Source organism: Drosophila navojoa, chromosome X (genome assembly GCF_054131105.1).
Source record: "Drosophila navojoa isolate 15081-1374.11 chromosome X, UAZ_NAV_1.0, whole genome shotgun sequence".
In the NCBI taxonomy this organism is placed as follows: domain Eukaryota; kingdom Metazoa; phylum Arthropoda; class Insecta; order Diptera; family Drosophilidae; genus Drosophila; species Drosophila navojoa.
This window is the reverse complement of record NC_142895.1, coordinates 9,623,784-9,645,769: the sequence shown is the minus strand read 5'-3', so window position 1 is coordinate 9,645,769 and position 21,986 is coordinate 9,623,784. Positions and strand designations below refer to the sequence as shown.

Genomic DNA, 21,986 nt, shown 5'->3' with positions numbered 1-21,986 from the left:
TGAATGTCGCTGGCAAAATGTCAATTAAAATTTGCACAAATTGAGTGAGTGTATGCGTGTGTGTGTGTGTGTGTAAGTGTTCGTGTGCGTGTGTGTGTGAGTTAATTTGATTTTAATTATGTAACACTGGGTGAGGCAGAACTCCTGGCTGGCGTTATTATTGTTTCGGTTTGTTTCGTTTGCGGTTAATCAGCAGCCCGTGGCATTAATATTTTGATTGCCGCATGCCGCAGCAGCAAATGCAGCGGCGGAGGCAGCGGCAGAAGCCAGCTAAGTGTTGCAGGCAGCCACAGAAATTGACAATTAAAAATAATTTGAAATGCAGACGCCAAAACGTGCAGCGACAATAAAACGAGCGCATTTCATTAAAATTTCAAGTCAACTCAACTGTGCCACACACACACACACACGCACACACTTGTGCACAACAGGGTGACAGCCACGCCCATTCGCCCATCATACACAGCGAATGCGAATATAAAAGCGACAGCAATTTAAAATTAGTAAATGTTAAAGCACAGCAAACAAAGTGCAGAGCGTGGTAGGAGCTACATGGGAGTAGATAGCAAGAGAGAGAGAGAGAGAGAGAGAGAGGGAGAGTGGCAACAGAGTGGAGCTGCCTCGAGGGGCAGCCGGGTTGAGTGTGTGCCAGGCTAGCTGAGGTTTGGCTAAATGGGAGCAACACGAGCTGGTCTGCAATTAAAAACAAGTGAATGTTTGCCATCACCGAGCAAATGGCAGGCCGAATACCCTGTAAAAATAATGTGAGCACTTGCGATTTGGCCAGAGTAGCAGCGCAAACGAAGCGAATTTAGAAATTGGATTTAATTAAAATTATATTCATATACTGAATTGAACTCGAATCTAAATATTGTAGATTTAATTTTTAAGCTTTTTAATTTTTAATAAAAATAAAAGTAGAATTTATTTTCACTTTGGAGTACAATCAAGAAAATAATATTATAAATTATAGACAAAATAAATTAATAGAACATGTCAAAATTAAAATAACTTTTTTAAAAGTAAAAAAAAAATTTAAAGTGAATTCAACAAACATAAAAATTAAATTTAAACAGCAAAATCAATAAACAAATAAATAGATATGTATAAGATTATTATAAAATTATAAATAAATAAAATATTAGAAAACACCATAAAAAATAGATTATTATACAATTTAAATTTTAATTTAAAAACATTTTAAGAAACGATGAAAAAAAATATATATATATATATTATATATAATTATATAAAAATAATTCATTTTAATACAAAAAAAAATTTAAAAACAATAAAACGATAGACATTAAAATAAAATAAATATGTAAATATATAAAAATAATTAATTTCAATACTACTACTTAACAAAAATGTTATACAAATTAAATTGAAATTACAAGAATATTTTATAAAAAAAAAAATAAATTAAAATTTGGTAGTCAAGAAAGAAACTATTATTCAAATTAAGTAAAAATCATAAAAATATTCAATTATATTTAATTTAAATTTGGCCGAGTAAAGCTCGTACTACATACAAAAACATTATTATCAAAAATTCAATAAATATTATAAAAATATTTATTTTTAATTAGATTATATTTAAGTTTCGCACCCCTCGCTCTACTCACATGCTTACGCATCAAGGACCATATCGAGTATAATATGATATTCTCGTTTGCCTTTGTGCGCAGTGCAATGAGAGGGTATCCCTTTTTGGGGGGAGCAGGTGGAGTGCTTGTTGAGCTGTTATTCCCGGCCATTGTCGCCTGTCGTCTGTGAAACTCAAAACGTGCAACTAAACTGCAGCGTTTTACAGACAACTTGCCACACTGGCCGCACGGCCATGCCCCACTGGCGAAGCTCCACCCACGCCGCTGGCGGGATTCCCAGCTGTGCTGCTGCTGCTGCTTCACATTCGCTGTTTATAGGCTACCAACACCCTTTGCTGTCGCCTCACCACACTGCCTGCCCCCTCCCTCCCCGTCTGGCTCTATCTATATTCGAGCTGGGCCCGCTTTATGGGCCTTAAAGCGCGCGGGCCAAGCCGCTTAAGTGGGCTGTTAAGGGCTTGTTAATTTTATTGATACCAACGCCCGATCGAATGTTGTTGGTCCCCCCAAGATAAGGAGGCGTGGCACACTGAGTCAACGGGGGGGCTGGGTCGGTTGGCTGCAACAGCAATTGGAGCAAGTGGTGCATTGGCACTCGACGTTGACATGCTCGACACATGTTGCGGCCAAGCAGAGCCCCCAAGGATGTGTACCAATTCATGTGTTGTGTGTGTGTGTGTGTGTGGCCTGCATTGGTATGCAAGAAGCATACAAACTGACCCACTGCAGTCCAGGCTGGCCAGAGCCCAAAAGTCAAAGGCAAAGTTGGCCGCTGAGCAAATTGAGCTGAAAATTTCATCAAATTAAGATATGTTAACCGACAGACAGAGAGAGGGAGAGAGGGGATGAGAGAGGCTGTCTGAGAGCATGACAGAAGGCTCAAGATGAAAACAATGTCGATTTTCCAATTAACGAACAAGGCCACAGAAATATGAAAACCGCATTAAAATAATTCAAATTTACTCGAATATTTAACAAATTGTTATTGATAATATTATTGTTATATTATTGTTATATATTTGTTCTCATTCCTGACATCATTGTGGTCTGCATTTGGCTACATTGTGTGTATCTTTCATATATCTGAGTTCGTACTCTCTCATAGACTCCATAGATTCATCCAAAGTACTTACCAACGCAGCTCTGTAAGGAAATCCACATAGAGAATAAAGAAAACTGGTTATCTTAATATCTTGAATTTCAGTTTATTCATTATTCCAATCGCTGGTAAATCCTAGTATACATATATATAACTTGGGCTTTATATACATATACTAGGTCAGATTATAGCCTTAAGTAGTTACCGTTTGATCTGTTCAGCTTTTACTGTTCCATGCTCTGCGCTCAATCGAGTCAATCTTTTGGCTAACTGGGGCTATACATATATATATATGTCTATATATGTCTATATAGAGTATACATACATATATGTATTTTGGCATACCTTACACACACATACACATTCATATCAATTATCAATTTAATGCATAACTTAAGTTAAATAACAATCACATTTACTTATTCTGTTTTTTTTTTTTCTTCTCCATTTTTCATTTTCTTTTCATTTTTGGCATTTTCTCATTGAAAAAAAAAGGATTTCGGCACTTGCCCATATATTAACTCTATTTGGGATTATTTAAGTATATGTCATATATCATTTAATCAGTTTTATATATTTGTATTAATTATTATAATCTTTTTATGCTGTGCCTGCTCCTTAAAACCGCGAATTGTCAATAAAACAATTGAAAACAATCGAGAGATAACAAAAAACTTAAAAAACTTTCGTTCGCTCGTTCGTTTGTGGAACCGATCGGAACCGATCTATATAACTTGCTATATCCTTTGGGTATTGCATATACATATAATTCTCTACTTGTAAAAAAAAACCACACTAACACGTACCACTTGCAGTGCACGTATTTCTCTTACTTTTTATAATTTTCTTTGATTTATTTATCATTTATCCGTTAGCTCTAGAATATTTCTGCTTTCTCTTCTTCTTTTCTATAATATTGAGTTGTTTTCTTTTTTTCGTAATAAATTGTTTTACGTCTATTTATTTTGAGAGTTATTTTTGTTTTCTTTTCTTTTCTTTTGGTTGTATTGTATAATTGTTTACGTTGAGTTCTTTAAATTACGTTTCTTTTTCGGAGTATTCAATTGTTTATCTTAGTTATACATAGTACACCCATACATAAGTATATAGTTCATGCTTTGTTCTGAATCTGAAGTCCTTTGTTTTGTTTTGCTTTGTATTTTATTTTTCTTGTTTGTAGTTTGTTTTTATTTTACCAAAAAGAAAACTATTAGCTAATCGCTAGTGGTTCAAAGAGTACACAAGTTTTGCTCGCGCACCGTATTTTGTATAAGTAAAGTTCTTATATATTGTATAAATTGTTATTGTAAATTGTGTTTTTTCTTGTCTTGTTCTATATAAATTTCGGCACATTTGATTACGTTTCACAAAGAAAATTGAAAATAAATGTCCATAAATATCGGAGTACGAGACTGATAGATACGCGCTGCACGCATCTTCACACCTGTTTGTGTCTATCTATGCCAAGTGCATATTGAATTGAAGTAATATCTTAATGTAAACCATTGATAGCATACCGAATGCGAGTGTGCTGTTGCTTTCAGTAGCACTAATAGTGATTATTGGTAGAGCTGTTGCACTCATGAAGCTACGATCGGGCTTGGTGTGCATACCAAAACTCACAGCTCTGCGGCTGATAGAAGCTGAGTTTACTGGGTCAGTGCCACTGCAGTGGCAGAAATCATAGAGCTCTATAGCAGCGCTGCTGCATCTAAAGAGTTAATGGTGAGCGTAGTGCGCATACCAAAATGCATAGCTCTGCGTCGTGTAGAAGCTGAGTTCACTGGGTACATTTAGGGCTTGATTGAGCTACCAATAGGCCCGCATATCAAATTTCATAGCTCTATCTGTGGCAAATGCTGAGCTCCCTCGGCCAGTGGTTGGCATTGTTAGGGACTGTCATATTTCGCTAAAAAGGACTTGCAAAAGCACAGTTCATTCGGTAATTTGGCTCGATATTGGCTTGCGCAATCAATAGATAGCTGAACAATTTGTGTGCAAACAATGGAAACGTATTATTTATGCAATTTCTAATTGTGTTTTGTTGGGGGTATTTTGTATATCATTGTTTCTGTTTGGCGGTCATGGGGGAGCGAGGGGGTGTTATATTATTTGGTTTCGGTGTTTGGCTTATTTGTTAGTTATTTGTAGATAGACATTGAAATAGCTGTAGCCGCAAATAGACAAACAATTAATTATGTTTTATTTGTAACATTAATCGCATTTGAATTGTTCTTACATATTATTTTTAGCTTCTTCTTATGTTTGCTCTTTCCTTTTGTTTTTACTATCAATATTTGAAAAATCAACAAACAGTTAAGTGGAAAAATTGAAATTCTTTTAGCATTATTTTTGTTTTTTTTTTTAATTTTTTTTTTTATTTTAATAAATTTAGTTTTTTTTTTTGCTTTTGGATTATTTTATGCTGCCTAACGCTTAGTCTAGCCTAACCATTCGACACACACGTGTGTAGTATGTGTGTGTGTGTGTGTGTGTGTGGGTGGCTGGAGGAGACTCACCCACCGCTTGCAAAAAAAAAAGTATAACAACACCACGTTGATCGAGTTTCTAAATAGCTTAGATATTAGTATATATTGAGTACTCTTGCATAGCATACCTTCTTCCACTGCTTCCTCTTCTTCATTATATTTTTGACCGCTCCTTCTTCTTCTTGTTCTTAACTGCCATTCACATCGACGACCATGGGCTGCGGCACCGCGTGTATGCCATTCGCGAGGCTCCCAGCGCACAATGTCGCAGCGCTGGGGGAGGCGGGGGGCGAGGCTGGCGGCGTCAATGTCGATGGCTGCTCCTGTCCGGTGCCAGTTCCATTGGTGTGCTCAGCGGTGTTTGGTGGTGCGCAAATTTTGCCATTGGCTAGCTTCAGCTGCTGCTTCGGCTCCTGCTCCTGCTCCAGCTCCTGCTCCTGCTCCTGCTCCAGCTCCTGCTCCTTAGCCAGTTGTTCCTCTAGCTCCTTCTGTTGCTGCTCCTCTTGCTCTTCTTGCTCCTCCTGCTCCGCGTCCTCGTCGTGCTGGTGTCCATTCCCAATGGCTGGCTCGCTGAGCGGTGGCGGTGGTGGCGGCAATGAATCCAATTGATTCGATTCCATCAGTGTAAAATCATTGAACTCCTTAATCTCCTCGGTTGAGGGCGGCGCCGGCAGGCTCATCAAGCTGTCATAATTGTTCTCTGGTTCCTCCTTGGCCTGCTGCTCCTTAGCCTCCTCCACATTCACAGTTACCTGCTCAGCCACTGTTTCGTTATCATTTCCAAAGGCAGCGGGTGCTGGCACCGGCTGCTCCTGCTCTTCCTGTTGCTCCTGCTGTTCTTGCTGCTCCTGTGGCATCTGCTGCTCCTTCTGTTCCTGCTGCTTCTGTTGCTCTTGCTGCTCCTGCTGCTCCCGCTGCTCCTGCTGTTCCTGCTGCTGCTGTGGCTCCTGCTGCTCCGGCATGCGTTCCGATGCATTGGCAGCTCCACTTTCCAGCTGAGACATGAGCACCATGGGCGAGTCATTGGCATAGCCAGGCTGCTCGATGACATAGAGCTCCTGGTTGCCATAGGAGTAGCGCTTGTTCGAGTCGCTCGAGGAGGTGGAGCTCAGGTCAGACTGGGAGAGGCCCGTTTGGGACTGTATGGGCTGCTGGCGGTCAGTGTCATGCTCCTCATCCGGCAGCAGCTGCTCCTCCTCGATGAGCTGCAGGCCCGCAGCCGCGCCCACGCCGACTGCAGCTGGCTGATTGGCAAAATCGCTGGGTGGTGCATGGATCTGGACCTGTTCGTGGCTGGGCGGCAGGCTGCGCTCCTCCAGCGCCGACAGCTTGTTGCTGGTATCGAAGGGCAGCTCCGTGATGTCTACGCCAGCGGCGGGGCTATCCGGCGGCTGCTTCGAGTCAATGCCGCGTGCCACCTCCACCACAAAGACGCCGTCCTTGTCCGTGTGCATCTTCGTCTCGCGAGCGTTGCGCGAAATGTCCTGAAGTGGCGAAAGAGAGAGAGAGAGAGAGAGGGAGAGAGAGAAAATAGCGAGAAATCAGCAAAGGAGCGCCAACAGTTGGACGACACTTGCAACGGACACAGACACAGTGTGAGTGAGCGAGAAGTGGGAGGAGCAGAAGTGCTCGAGCTGAAGGTGGAGGGAGTGCTAAATGCTTGACAGCAGTGGCCAGGAGACGAATCGAGTGGCTGCCAAGCGGAAAGTGCCGAAAATTGCATTTGCATATGCTTTGCCCTATGACAAATTTACACCTGGCATAGAACGAGACAGACAGAGAGATAGAGTGAGAGAGGGGGGAGGGAGAGCACAGGGTGTAAGAGAGACAGTGAGTGAGAGTGTGAGAGAGAGGGAATGCTTTCACGCAGGTGTGACTGAGCTGGGTCGCCAGACAAATAACTGGCACTCGACTGCAGCCAAAGAAACCCAAAGGACGACAGGACAGCAAGCGGAGGAGTGACTCTAAGTGGCTGCTCGACTAGCAAATACCCTATAAGAATGGGAAGCGTTTGCGAATTCGAGTTGATGAAACTGACTTGATATAGCTTTGATTTCAAATATGCTATTATGACTATTAGACTCAATATATCCTGTAAAGGAATCTTAATTTGTGAACTGAGCTGTTAAGATTCTAGAAGAAAACTTGATTCTACTACATATCAAATAACACCAATGGAAATACCTCTAGAAACACTAACCAACTAGCCCCTCATTCAAAATACCCTTCAATCGATTATCATGTGGGTACAGGGTATGCCAAACAAACAAGCTAGGGAGGTATAGGGACAGGTTTATATAAACGATGTCAGCCAAAGGATTTCCCAACAGATGCATCAGCTGCAGTTGCTCAGGATCGATCACAGTCAGGCCGATGGGGCGAGAGGGGGGTGAGTGACATGAAAAGCTTAAGCTTTTACATTGAACAGGGGTAAGCACACACACACACACACACACTTGGCACACTTTTTAATGCCAGTGATAGAGTGATAGAGCTGTCTCTTTCGCACTCAATGAAGAGCATCTTGACTGATGTCCAGTTTCAGCTCCACTCAAGTGTTGATTGATGAGACAAGAGCTAGCTGTTGGTTAGCCCCACAATCAGCTAATGATGTGAGGGTGCTCATGCATCGGATGACAGGGAGAAGGACAGCTCTTCCTATACGGAATGCAGCTGTCTCTGTCTCACTCCAAGGCGACGGCAAAGAATTAGCTGAAGGAGATTATAATTAACAGAACTGGAAGTGAGAGAGAGAGAAGGAGAGTAGGAGACAGCTATGGGTCGATACAAGGGGACGAAAGAGACAGGTGTAGTGTGTATATACTAAGAGCGAAAGAGACAGACAACTATAACTAGTTACCAGCTAAAGTACAACATTTAGACATGTTCAGGCAGGCAATAGCAACAGTACAACATCGACAACATCAACAACAAAAACAACAACATTGACCATATCAACCAATCAATCAATCAATCGAGCATTCAATACTACGACAAGGACGCAGACAATGACATACGTAATGAAGGAGAAAGAGGAAGAAAGACAGAGACAACAAAGATATTCATAGAGTAAATGTGGCTCTAAAGATGCACACTAAATTCACAGAAAGAGTCGCGGAACTAGCTGAACAGCTAAGCGTATGAGCTAGTTCATATGAACTGCGTGAGAGTAAGGAAAATTAAAAACATTCGTTATCTGAAATATATGTTTTTAAAAACTTAGTACTTTCGTTTAGACCAATGAACTAGTTCGGTAGAAATTTAAATGAAATGACGAAAAAATGAACTAGTTCAATATATCAAAATCAAGAAGAACTTGTAAATTCGTACGTTACACAAGATTTCATTGAAAGTCTAAGTAGAAATGATAGTTCATTTGAACTTTCATGAGAACTAGCTCCAGTTCTTAAGAACTGCTTGCGTTTGCCTCTTAAATGAAAATGAATCCAACACTGATTCAACCGTTATATCCTAAAATAGCTAAAAGAGTTACTCTATAGTTGCGCAAGAACTAGTTCACAGCGTGAACAACTCCTGTTGTGAGCCAGTGTGTATCCTTCGCCAGTCGTATGGCATGGTGCGCGTAAAAGAGACGACAACAGGCTAGACAAGACAAGCAGTTGAGCGGCTTAACAGCTGTTAAGTAACAGGTGTTAGCTAACAGCTGCTCAAGCTGCTCACAGTTGAACTTACATGTCGCTCTTCGGTGACAACGATTAGATGATTATCTTTGAGCGTCATCTTTGTGACGGAACCGCTGAACGTGAAGGCGGTGCCAGAGATTGTGGGCGTGGCACCGCCCGTAGGCGGGGGCGTCCGAATATCGGGGCTCGTCTCGAATTGAAACTCAATGCACTGCACCCCGCTGGTCAGCGCCAGCGACATGGAACGAATGAGCGATGCATTCGGCTTGAGATTCAGTTCCGGATTCGAGTTTCGATTTGGCATCGCCTTTGCGGCAGCTGCCTGTTGACTGCTCGGCTGCGATGTGGGCGACGCGAAGGAGGCGACCGACGAGGACGACGACGACGACGACGACTGCAATGTAACAGAGTGTACAGCGCTTTTATTTCTATCTTTCAATGTACACACACACACACACACACACACTCACACACACACACAGCTGAACAGAATGGAGAAGCCAAACTTGAATTAGTTTTGCGAGTTGCCGCAGCTATTTGAATGCATTTCAATTACGTTTGTGGAAATGTTCACAAATTTACGCAACATTTTTGCCATTGTTTAAAGGTTTTTCACTCTGAATGGGCGGTGGGCGTGGCGCTGCCATGCAGCCAAAAGTTGCCAACATTTGCCTTCGAATTGCAAAAAGGGGGAAGTTGTTCATAGCGCGGCTTCGTTCATCAAGCACTTTGTCATCTGTTCGCTGTTGCGCCTTCATCATCACCATCGTCGTCATCATTGTGAACTATAGCTTGTTAAGCTGCTTCATCATCATCATCATCATCATCATCGTCATCATCAACTTTAGCTTGTTGGGCACTTACCTCATGCTTAGAGTCCTGGCCGTGGCCCTGCTCGCTGTCATCGCCAGCGGCACTTGAATTCGCATTCTTGTTTAGCAAATAACTGTGAAAGAAGAAAAGACAACACACACACACAAAGACAACAGGGATAGAGAAATAGAGAGAGAAAGAGAGAGAGAGAGAGAAAGAGAAAGTTAATATGAGTCAGATATAAAGATAAGTAAGTAAAATGTTATGCATATAGAATGTGCAGCAAAATTTGTTGCCTGCTTTGTGTGGCAATCAGAAGGGTTTGCATCAGTGCTGCCAATTTGCTGAAAGAGCGAGACAGAAAGTGTGGTCCAGCTGTTTAAGATAAGCATAAGAGTTGTGGCTTTTGGCATGACATATCATATATCGCTGCTTAAACATAATATTCGATGAACAGTGCTGCCCATTTACTAAAATGAACTGAGCTACAAATAAGCTCTAGAATTTCTATAGCAGATGGGGAGAGAGAGAGGGGGAGAGAATAAGTAAATTCACATAAATTGATAACAGTAGGGCTAGCCTAACTCCCACTTAACAGTGCTGCCCATTGAAGGGTATAAAACTCTGGACAGAGTATAACTCTATTTCTCTGCTTGTACTTTCCACAGCAGCTCTAACAGATGATGCGTATATAAAGGCCTTTTATAAAGTAAACGCAAAACTGTTGATTACCCATTTGAGCCATGAGGTGCTGCCCATCCGCCATGAAACCTTTACAAGAGAACGCATGAAGAAACACGTAGCAAAGATTAATACTCAACAAAAAAAAAACCCGCCACTCAGGAAACCTTTCAAGCGAGATTACCATATGCATAAAAAAAATATCCGAGTACACACAGTACAAAAAAAAACAAAAAAACAACAAAAAGTAATGCCCATTAGTTGTAAAAAACAACAACAGCCCCGATGCAGCACTCAACACGAACTGTTTGCGCTAAGGAATGTGCAAGGATTTTTTTACAAACTGTTTGAAGCTTCCTAATTTACAACAGTTTATTGGTATCCACGACAGCTATGACAACCCACTTAAGTGCTGCCCATCTGCCCAAGAGAAGTGCTGACAGGAAAAACGAGCTTATGACTCACTCTCCAGGGCTAAGTGCTTTGCGAAATGCATGATAAACAAGCGCAGCTAAAGGTGTGCTGCATATGAGTGATAGAAATTGTTGTTTACATTCCCAATCTGCGTGCCCCGGCCCCCCTTTCACCTACTCTCCCATTTCAGCCACGCTGCGCCCTTGCGTCCCTCTCAGGCATTCCTCAACCCTTGGCATACTTGGAAAGACCTTCGCATTTTACTCTCGTTTTTAATGCGTTTCTTTTTTTCGGTTTTCGTCTTATTTTTGCCGGCAAACATTTGTACAAATTGTCGCGCAGAACGCACGCACACTCATGCACGCACACGCACACTCACGCACAACTAATTTCTCGTCTCGACAGTTTATTGTGCAATTTCCTTTTTCAACCAAACACATGAGTGCTTCAGCTCCCTTGCCCCGGTGTGTGACCACCGTTAGCAGCTTGGAAAAAGGATGAATGCTTCAGAATAGCTACCCGACTAGCGCATACCCTGCCCTACAATGTGTGGCACCTTTAGACTCTTTCCAAGTGCTTCAGCTTTTTTACTGAGAGAATTATGTGACTTGGTTCATCTGGCTAAGGTCTCTAGCTCTAAGGGTTGTCAAGTTGAGGAATAAGAGAGATAGTGAGAGAGAGAGAGAGAGAGAGAGAGAGAGAGAGAGAGAGATAGATTGAGAGTAAGCGATGTCTATAACAAACTGTATGCATCTAGCTCTAAGAGCTCTTCAGTTAAAGTATAACAGATAAAGGGAGAGAGAGATAGAGAGTAATAAATATCTATAATAAACTGTTCTTCATATAAGCTCCTGTAGATTTCCCTCAACTGCTTCAATTACTTTGATGGAAAAACGAGATGAGCCAAATCTAAATTCTTTAGCTCTAAGAGTTTTTGAGTTGAGGTATTAGAGAGAGAGAGAGAGAGAGAGAGAGAGAGATGGCGATATGTCGATAATAAACTCTTCTGCAGATATGCAGCCTTAACTTTCCCCCAAAGTGCCTCAACTCGTTTGCTGGGAGCAGCTCATTCTCCCAGCAAACGAGTTGAGGCACTTTGGGGGAAAGTTAAGGCTGCATATCTGCAGAAGAGTTTATTATCGACATCTCCTTAGAGTTCTTAACTGAGCGGATAAGAGATATGGAGATATTCGAAAAGATATCGATAACAAATTGTTGTTCAGCTATGCAGCCCAACATATCACCTTTCAGCTGCAAGATTGATCTATGCACAGCTTTCATGTGCCTAATCAGGCCCGTATAGGGTATACGGTATACCCTGTGTGGCGGGAGAAAGGAAAAAGAAAAGCAGAAAAAAAGCCTGGCAAAAATTTATTTCCGTTGCGCATTTGTCGACTTTCATCTCGTGTGGCACCTTTTTGTGGCAACTGGCAACTGGCAACTGGCAACTGGCAACTGGTTTGCGGTTGCCATTTTGACGTTTTATGCGTTTGCTTTGGGGCCTGCAACAAGGCGAGAGGCGCCGCTGCCTCCATTGCCGTCGCCTTGTTAGCTTCAATGCCACTTGCCATCTTCATCATCTTCACTTGTCTCCCTCTCGCTCTCGCTCTCTCTCTCTCTGTCTATGCTTGTTGAGGGGGGCAGGAGGCGGGGGCGGGGGCAACTTCCGCTTCCGGCGCTGTCTGTCGACGCCCGCCGTTGATTTGTGGCGAATTTAGATTTTCGGTGCAGCTTTCATCTTGACGCCCCGCCCCTGCCACCCACCTCAGCTCCACACTTCCTGTTCCTGCCTCTGCCTCTGCCTCGGCTTCTGTTTCTCCTGCCAGCCGCCACGCATGGCCTTCATTTTGTTTGGCATTTAGTGCCCGCATATAAAAAGCAACGGCAACAAATTCCCATTTACGTGGCATGCTCGAGATTTATGTGTATCGCAGGAGGCTGTGCGCGGGCAGTGGCAGGGGCTGGGCCGGGGGCAGGGGCTGGGGCAGCGACTCGGTCTCGCCTGAAAGGATGTTGCGTGCTGACATTGCGTCACACCCAAGTTCTGGCTAAGTCACAGATTTGCTGCGAGAAATAAAATGCCAGAATGAAGCTGATAAATGCGATTTGCCACGCCCCCACGCCCACCCAAGCCAAGTCAACTCCCATGTGTATTATGCTTATTCCTAAGCAGAGCATGCAAGCCCACGTGTGTGTGCATGTGACATGTTGCTGCTGGCGCTGCTGCTACTCCTGCTACTCCTGCTGCTGCCTCTGTTACTCCTGCTCCTGCTGCTACTACTCCTGCTGCTGCTCCAGGTAGCCCTTTTGGCACGTTGAAAGCAACTGCAGCTGGCTTGTTCTCTGTGCTACGTCGCCTCCTCCCTTCCCCTCTTCTCCTCCTCCTCCTGCTTCTCACCTATTCTGTGTGTAATAAACAGGGCGTCGGATTAGTAGGTAGTTTCGTCCTGCTTTGCCGCGCGTGCTTATTGCAGCAATTGCCACCATTTGGCTTTCAATATAGAAAAACCCTGCCCCTACCCCCTACCTCTCCCCCCTCCCCACACGGCTAGCCATCCCTTCTGTCTGCTTCATTGAGCAATCGCAATTATTTTCGAGTTTCATGCACATTGCAGCTGAGCAATGCCCGAGAAATCCAGGGGATCCCTCGAAAAGCTGACATTGACTTACGAGCTGCTTCGGCTGAGCTTAAGCTCCTGCACATTCATGCACAGCATATAGAAGCATTTACTTACCGCACGGCGCAATACATGGACGTCAGCAGTCCGGCGGGCAGAACCACTATGATGAGCCCCATCGAGACGGCAAACAGATTCAGGAAGCCTGGAAAGAAGAAGAGGAAGAGCAATGCCGATTAGTTTGCAGCTTGCAGCTGTTTGAGTCGGCTCTGCTCACCATCGTAGTTGGCCAGCGGATCCTCGGAGAGAGCTGTGGCATTGCCCATGCGCTCGCCGTGCAGCAGCGGCGCCATGGCCGAGGCCGCGCCCGACTTGCTGCCCTTGGCGCTCTCGTTGTGCAGCTGGAGCGTGGCGTTGAGCAGCTCCGCCATAGGCAGCTCCTCGCGATGCAGGTGACTGAAGCCGTGATTGATCGACTGGTGGCTGAGGCCGTGCTGCGCCTGCTCTGCGTCCTGCTGCTGCAGCCGGTGGGCGGGACTCTCGAATGGGTAGGAGCCCTCGACGCCGTCGAAGCCGCCGCCAGCACCGTCATCGATCAGATCGCCGCCATACTGAATGGAGCTCTCAATGACATCCGGATCGCTGGACAGGCCCAGCCCGTTGCTCTCGATGTCGTTCTCATAGATGCTGCGCCCCTGCCCGATCAGCTCGCCCGGCATATAGTCGATCTCCTTCAGCTCGATCTGCGGCGGCAGCTCCCCAATCACGGGCACTCCGATGGCCAGGTCGGGCAACACCGCCGGCTGTATGATTATGTCCGGCTGCTGGGAGCTGGCGGGAACCAGTGGCGGCACCGACTGCTGCTCCACCTCAATCACCGACTCACCCACATAGGTCACGTCCAGCGGCGGTGCGCCGTCCGAGCTGGAGCTGGGACTGCGCAGAATCTTCAGTGCGTCGGCCGTGTGATGCTGCGGCGAGAGTATTATGTCCTCCTCATAGCGGGCTGTGACTGCAGAGCTGCGCTCCGACTGCGACGGCGACTGCGACTGCGACTGCAACTGCGACGGATCCTGCCTGTAGCTGGCGGGGAAGAACTGATTCTCGAACTGGAGCTTGCGCTGCTGCTGCTGCTCGCTGCTGGAGCTGGCCGTGGGCAGGGACTCGCCCACCTTGACCTCCGTGTTCGATATATAGAAGATGGTGTCAGAGTCCCGGTCGATGCTCGGCTTGCGCGGCAGCGGCGGCGGCGGCGGCGGTGGCGGTGGCGGTGGCCTCGGCAGGCCAGCCCGATCGCCGCCCTTCGTGTCGGCCATGAACAGCTCGTCGGCCGCATCCTGCGGCGGGCGCACTGCCGGCGGCGGTGCGTCCGAGTGGTACGGATAGCTGAACATCGAACTGAGATTCAAGTGCTCCGCACTGGCGCTCGATATATTCTCGGTGCTGTTGTCGATGATCTCCACAACGAGGATCTCATCGTTGGGCTTGCTCGCCTTCGCGTCGCCGGCCGCCGGCTGGCGGTAGGAGAACTCCAGATCCTCGCTCTCGTTGCCGAAGGCCTCCGACACATTGATGTGGATCTCGATGGCAGCCGGCTCGGGTTTGCCCACGCCGCCCACGCCGGCCACGCCCAGGACAGCCTGGCCCATGCCGGCGGCCGGCTGGGTGGAGACATCGGCGCGATCGATGACGTACTGGGTGAAGCGCTCCTGGGCCATGGGCGAGCTGGGCGGCTTGGTGGTGCCGGCCACCGGCCACCGCTCCAGCGGCTTCGGGTAGTAGCCCTGCGAGTCGCGGAAATTCGTCGAGGCCACGATCGAGTCGACCGTCGAGTCGTAGACCTCGATTTGTATGTCGGATATTTTGGATTCGGTGCGCGGTGGTGCCGCCAGCACCGCTGAGCCGGCCACCGTTATCTCAGCCGCTGCCATGGGCAGACGGGTGGTGCTGCTCTGCGGCTCCGGCACCTGAAATACGGTTGTTGACATTACTGACTGCGTGTGTGGTGCAGCCGGCAGGGTGGTGCTGCTGCTGCTGCTGCTGCTGGTGGTGGTACTGCTAGTGGTGGTTGCCGGTCGCTGCGAACTGCTCTCAACGTTCGATTCGAGCAGAGCTGTGGGCGCCAGGATCTCCACGATGCGCCCCTCGCGCAGCTGCTGCTCGATGGTGTCGTCATGCGGTGCCGGCTCCTGGTGGTTGGGCGCCAGTGGCTTCTTCAGTGGGTGCGCCACACTAAACGTTTTCTCGCCCATAAAAATGGGTCCCAAATAGCCGTTGGGCACGGGCAGCAGCTCGGGCTTTGTGCTGCTATCTGGAGTGGTGCTGGTGGTGCTGGTGGTGCTGATGGTGCTGGGTGCGTCAGTAGTGTCTATTTCCAGTTTGCTGGTGGTTGTTGCTGCTGTGGCAAAGTGTTGCTGCTGCAGCTGCTTCTTCTTAGTCAGCTTGAGTCCATCGTGTCCGCTGCCAATTGGTGGTGCGGCTGTCACTTCCAGGTCCAGCAGCCGCACCACCGCGTCCACCGACTGTGTCAGCTGTTCCGTTGTTGTTGTTGGTGTTGTGGTGGTTATTGACTGGCTGCTTGCATTAGCAACTGTTGCTGTTGCTGCTGTTGTTGCTGCTGTAGTTGCTGTGGTGTTGCTGCTGTGCTGACGCTGCTGTTGCTCATGCTTTGTCGTTGCAGTCAGTGTGGGCGTATCGCCGGCAACACCAAACTTCAAATGTTGTGTGGCTGTTGTTGTTGCACTTGCTGTGGCGGCAATTGTTGCTGCTTGCGCCTGGCCATTGCTGCTGTCGCCGACCAGCAGCAATATTAACCACAGGGCGATAGCTGCCTGGCCACGCCCACTGCAGCTACGTGCAGCAACTGCCATGTTGCGGTTGCTGCTGCTGCTGTTGCTCCTGTTGCTGCTGTTGCTGCTGCTGTTGCTGCTGCTGTTGCTGCTGTTGCTGTTGTTGTTGCTGTTGCTGTTATTTTGATTATGCTTTGTGCTTGGCTTGTGCTTTCTTGTTTTCTTATGTAAATTTAGTTTTGATTTCGCTGCAACTGTTGCTGTTGCTGTTGCCTTTGGCACTTAATTTCCTCCTTTACTGTTGCTGTTGCTGTTGCTGTTGCTGTTGGCACTTGGCATTGTCGTGTTGCACTTCAGGCTGCTCGGCATCTTCGTCTTCATCTTCATCAACATCTTCAGCAGTCCGCGCAGCCGTCGCAGCTGTCGCCGCTTTCATTCATTCGCTCAATATGCTGTTGCAGTTGCTCTTGCTTGAGTGGTTGCTGTGGCACTTATTGCTGCTGCTGCTGTTGTTGTTGTTGCTGCTGCGGCCATTTTCTGCGGCTACAGCGCCGCGGCTTTTCCTTGGACTCGGCTACAACTGCTGCGGTTGCTGCTGTTGCTGCTGTTGCCGGCGGGCGTCGTTCTCTTTGTTGGCACACAAATTTCAAGATACAAATAAAATATGTATATATATGTGTATATATATGTATATATATGTGTGTGTAGGGAAATAAAGGCATGAAATAAAAAATGGTCTGCTGCTTTTAGCACTTAACGCGGCGCGTTTCGCCTCCTGCTTCGAGTTCTCCTTTCTCCTTTTTTTCCTTTTCTTTGCTTTCTTTTCTCTTTTTTACTTTTGCTATTTTATTTTATTTTCTCTGTTCTCGCCTTTGCTGTGCGCCTCGAATGAGTTCTGCTTGAGTGGAAATGAAATTTAAAATAACGAAATATGCTGCAACAACAAGAGAGTTGCTGCTGTTGCTGCTGATGCTGCTGCTGCTGCTGCAGTTGCTGGCAATGCAATAAAAAGTAATGCAACGGCGCGCCAAAGTATGCTATGAAAAGCAGCCAAAGCAGATGTAGACGAACCAAAGTCGAGTGTGGAGCACAAAGCGAAGTTAAAATAACGACCATAAATAAAGCCCTTAAATCGAGTTGCGCCCTCCACAAAACCTTTTCGCTCGCAATTCGCCAAGTCTATCTATCACCTACATATATGTATAGATCTCCCATGTAGCTAGTCTCACAATATCATTAATAATCTACTCTCAGTGTAGTGAATCGCAAATATGTAGTCTCAGTATAGATATTCGATTTTCAGTTATTAGTTTCCTAATGTGGAACTAGATTAAGCTGCCACTAAATGTAAAGATAGTCAAGTAATCTTGTTAAGAATTTGTACAAAAAACTAAATAAAAATAAAATATAAAAAAATTAGTTAACCCTTTCTTATCTTATCTCTTGATAAGAGTCTAGTCTAACCCTTGCCTTTCTTACTGAAATCTTTCTAAGCGTATTACTCTAGCTGAAAGCTATTCAAAGCTGCGCTTGTAGCCCAGAAAACGCGCTCAACTCGAACTACACTCTATCTATATATTGTGATGTTTTCTATATACCTTAGATAGATATTGTCTTTCTTTTATATAGACTTTTTTATAACGCCTCAGTTTTTCTCTTAGCAAATGAGAATTTTTTTATAATATTTGTAAGAAGTTTTATTTTTATTATATTATACAAAAATTTTTTTTTATAAAATAAAATTTATTATGATTATTGCCAGCTGAAAGCTATTTAAGACTAAGCTTGTAGCCCTGAAAACTAGCTCAACTCGGACTATACTCTACTCTGTGCGTATATCATGATGTTTTCTATATACCTTAAATAGATATCGCCCTCTGTTATAGAGACTTTATTATTTTTTCTATAGTATTTTTAAGCTATTTTATTTTGATTATATTATACAAGAATTTTATTATTTTTATTATTATTATTATTATTATTAAAATTATTATTATTATCATTATTATTATTATTATTATTATTATTATTATTATTATTATTATTATTATTATTATTATTATTATTATATTATTATTATTATTATTATTATTATTACTATTATTATTATTATTATTATTATTATTATTATTATTATTATTATTATTATTATTATTATTATTATTATTATTATTATTATTATTATTATTATTATTATTATTATTATTATTATTATTACTATTATTGTTATTATTATTATTTTATTTGTTAGAGCTTCTCAGTTTTTCTCTTATCAAATGCCAAATTTTCTATAATTGCCTGAAGGCCTTTGTCGCTCTGGCTTAACAAATTGTTATTTAGAATTAATTCTTGATAACAATAAATAAATAAATAATTTTCTATAATATTTTAAACCATTTTATTTTTATTATGCTATACAATTTTCTTTTTTTTTATTTGTATATCAATTTTATTATTATTATTATTTTATTTTCGTTTTACTAAATTTATTATCAGCATTTTTATCCTCCTTCACTTTTCATCCAACTTTGATGTTTGAAACTTTGCCCACGGCTAACGTAACTCGGAACGCCCCCCATAAAAGGAGACTTTTACCGTTTAAGCCCTAAATGGACCCTAAATACTGAAATGCCCATTCAGATTTTAATGCTTTAGTCGCGCAAGTGCGACAATTCTCGATGGCAACGGAGGAGTGCACTAAAGCAACTTGAGGATTTCTGATTGAGAGCCCCTAAAGAGATGCGAAATGCGAAATGCGAAAATTGAGATTAGTTGTCATAGCAATTATGCGAAAGTCTGTTTTCCTTTGTGACGGCCCTTTGCTGCTGTTCCAGCTGCACGCTCAAGCGAGAGACAAGGCCACAGGGGGGTGAGTGGGAGGGGGCGGGCAAGGGTTGGCTCTTAATAAAATCAAAAACAATTTACGGCACATTTCCATGAATTGAAAACTAGCCAAAGGAACGCCAGTCTAGACAGTCGCGCAGCACTCTTTAAGGCACAGCAGGAAAATTCAATTCCAGAAACTTGTTTCATCAAAGAAAAATTAAATAAAATACAGTTAAATAAATGCTCAGCATTGTCGAAATGTTAAAGTGAAGCCGTTGAGAGCCGATGAGAACTTTTGATTTACGTGTGTCGCTGGGCGAGAGACAATAATTTTGAATGGGGCCAGCAGGGGAAATTCACATTTTCACAGCAAGAAAAAACTGAGCGAGAGATGAAATGCGAGATGCTGCTCGAGTGTGTGTGTGTGTGTGTGTGAAGTTATTTGTTTAGACCCGGGAGAGGGGGAGATAGGGATAGAAATTGAAAATGAAAACAAAATATGCCATAGAAATACGAATTTCCCAATTTTCTCGTTTCGCTGTGCGACAAGTGGGGCCAGTGGGGCAAGTGGGGCACGTTTTTATTGCTTTCTGTCTTTGGCTGTAAACCCGAAAATGCGATGCAAATTAAATATAAAGCCTGCCAAATGATTCGATTTCAAGCCGCAACCCTTGGCCCCGGCCATCGGGCGAAACCTCAAGCAAAAGGTTGCGGTTGGCTCCCTGCCCCCATCCCTCTGCCCACCCCTCCCTTGAACCCAAACGCCCTGGCAAATGGCTATGCAGTTTGTCCATTTACACAACCGCAAAATCAACTGCAAAGCAACAACAACAACAACAATAACAACAACAATGGGAAATGTTCTTGATGTTTATTTGATAAGATGAAGATGAAGATGAAGATGAAGTGTGTTTTACTTACCGGCCAAAAAGATGTTGCTGCTGCTGCTGCTGTTGATGTTATTCTACTTCCTCTGCTTCTTCTTCTTCTTCTTCTTCAACTGCCTCTATGTCTATTTTCGTTTTGGGCCCCGCAAGGTAATCCAAGGGTCCTTGCGCAGCCTTCGCACACTCAGTTCACAATTGTTTTGCTTAGCACTGGAACAAAAATGAGTAATTGCTGGTGTGAAAACTGGCTCGGCGCTGGCTTTTGGCCAGCTGCAACACGCGACACGCCCGGCGGGCAACACAAGCACGCGCAACGCCAACAATTGCTGCAGCAGCAGCAGCAGCAGCAGCGGCTACAGCAGCAACAAAATATGCGCGCGCGAAACAACAAAATTTAAAATAATAAAAAAAATAATAAAAAAATACTGTATAAAATTTTTTTTAAAAATTATATTATCCTTATAAAAGTTTTGGAAATTTCTCAAAATTATTTTTTATATTTATTTTTATTAATTTATTTTTGTAAATGTTTTTAAACTTTCTAAATATAAAATATTTAATATTTTCATATATTTTAAAATGTTATTTAAACCATTTTTACCTTTTTCAAATTAGTCAAATTATATTTAAAATGCAATTAATTTAATTTTCAATTTTTTTCTGAATTATTTCAAAGTACTAGTTGAATATTTTTAGAAGCACTTTCTTTAAAAATTCCATACACAATAATTATTTGAATTTCAAAATTTAATTTCTGTTTCTAAATTCGCATTTTTTGCAAATTTTTATAAATTTCCCTTAAGGCTCTTTCATTATTTATTAAATTTTCAATTTATTTGAAATTTATTTATTTTGACTATTTCAAAAAGTTTTCTATTATTTATTTTTGTAGCTTCATTTTGTTTGCTTAAAGCAAAAATAAATAAATAAAATAAAATAAATAAATAACGGAATGGAGTGGAATGGGTTGAGGTGGGGTAGGTAAGTGCGGGCTGGTGGTGCTGTGGTTGAGGAGTTTTATCTCACGGCTGTTGTTGTTGTTGTTTTTGTTTTTTCTGTTTTTCTTTTCTTTCTTTCTATTTTTTTTTGCTAGTATGATTCGTTGGCGCTTGGCTTATCCGTTGGCGTTGCCGCTGCTGCGTCCTTTAGCTCCGAAAACCGCACGCAAACTGCGCAAATCGCATCGCATCCTTTGGTCTAAAAGGACGACTGGCCGAGCGATTCGCCGCCTTCGCCGATGCACAGCTGTTGACGGCGACGTTGGACGTCGACAGCGAAGCATCGTTCGGCAGCTGCGCACAGGCTGACTGGTTGCTGTCTCCGCTAGGCGCAGTGTGACCAGACGCTGGCCACTGCCATCGACTAAGGCTGCGATGCCAGAACTCACATTTGCCTGCAAGCAAAAGAGCAATCGCTCAATAAAAGTTCAACTCATTTTGATTATTGTTTTTTTTTTTTTAATTTTCTTTACTTCCATTTATTTAGTTTATGTATAAAATGTTTTCAATTTGCCTGCTTGTTTGAAACTCTGAACAGTCTGGCAACGCTCGGCGCTTTAGTTTGTGCACAAATCAATCCCCTTCCAGTCTACACGCTTCACTCTTGCTGTAGAGTTTCGTAAGCTGCTGTCGTGGTGAAAAGCTCGCAGAACTTTCAACTGAGTTGCGCTTTCATTTGAGCTAAACGAAAAGCTTAAGCAAAGCTGTGCAAGCTCTGCTGTATAAAGCATCAAGCCTAAAAGCCGTCAAAGCCGAAAGTTTTGCTAACTTGCATTTAGAGATTTAGAAAAATCGTTTCACCAGATCAATAGTTATTTGAATTCATATTATAGATATACTATTCTCTCTCTCTCTCTTTAATTTTCTTATACACTCTCATTCTATCTCTCTCTCTCTCTCTCTCTCTATCTCAATACATATGTATATATATTATCTCTCTCTTTTTCTCTCTCTCTCTCTCTCTCTCTCTCTCTCGTTATTTTCTAATACACTCAACATCACTCATACACACTCTCTCTCTCTCTGTTTCTCCGTCTCTCAATATTCGCTTTTCAGACACTCTATCTTGCTTTCTCTCTCTCTCTCTCTCTCTCTCTCTCTCTGTGTGTGTATTTCTC

At 43.6% G+C, this 21,986-nt stretch overlaps 1 protein-coding gene across 1 annotated transcript; it reads right to left on the bottom strand.

Moving 5' to 3' along the window:
* Positions 1 to 2,790: 2,790 nt before the first annotated feature.
* On the bottom strand, positions 2,791 to 21,081 carry LOC115565397 (uncharacterized). Its single transcript, XM_089264100.1, has 7 exons — positions 20,897 to 21,081; positions 19,905 to 20,080; positions 13,646 to 16,784; positions 13,486 to 13,573; positions 9,707 to 9,788; positions 8,892 to 9,236; positions 2,791 to 6,682 (listed from the first exon to the last, which is right to left on the bottom strand). Exons 3-7 carry the CDS (start codon positions 16,236 to 16,238, stop codon positions 5,387 to 5,389), a joined length of 4,404 nt encoding a protein of 1,467 aa, XP_089120226.1. The 5' UTR covers positions 16,239 to 16,784; positions 19,905 to 20,080; positions 20,897 to 21,081; the 3' UTR covers positions 2,791 to 5,386.
* Between the last annotated feature and the right edge of the window lie 905 nt (positions 21,082 to 21,986).

Coding starts and splice junctions, on each gene's coding strand:
- LOC115565397 (XM_089264100.1), bottom strand. CDS start 16,238: ATGGCAGTTGCTGCACGTAGCTGCAGTGGGCGTGGCCAGGCAGCTATC. Junction 9,789..13,485: donor TCCATGTATTGCGCCGTGCG/GTAAGTAAATGC, acceptor CTTCTTTCACAG/TTATTTGCTAAACAAGAATG. Junction 6,683..8,891: donor TTGTCACCGAAGAGCGACAT/GTAAGTTCAACT, acceptor TCGCCACTTCAG/GACATTTCGCGCAACGCTCG.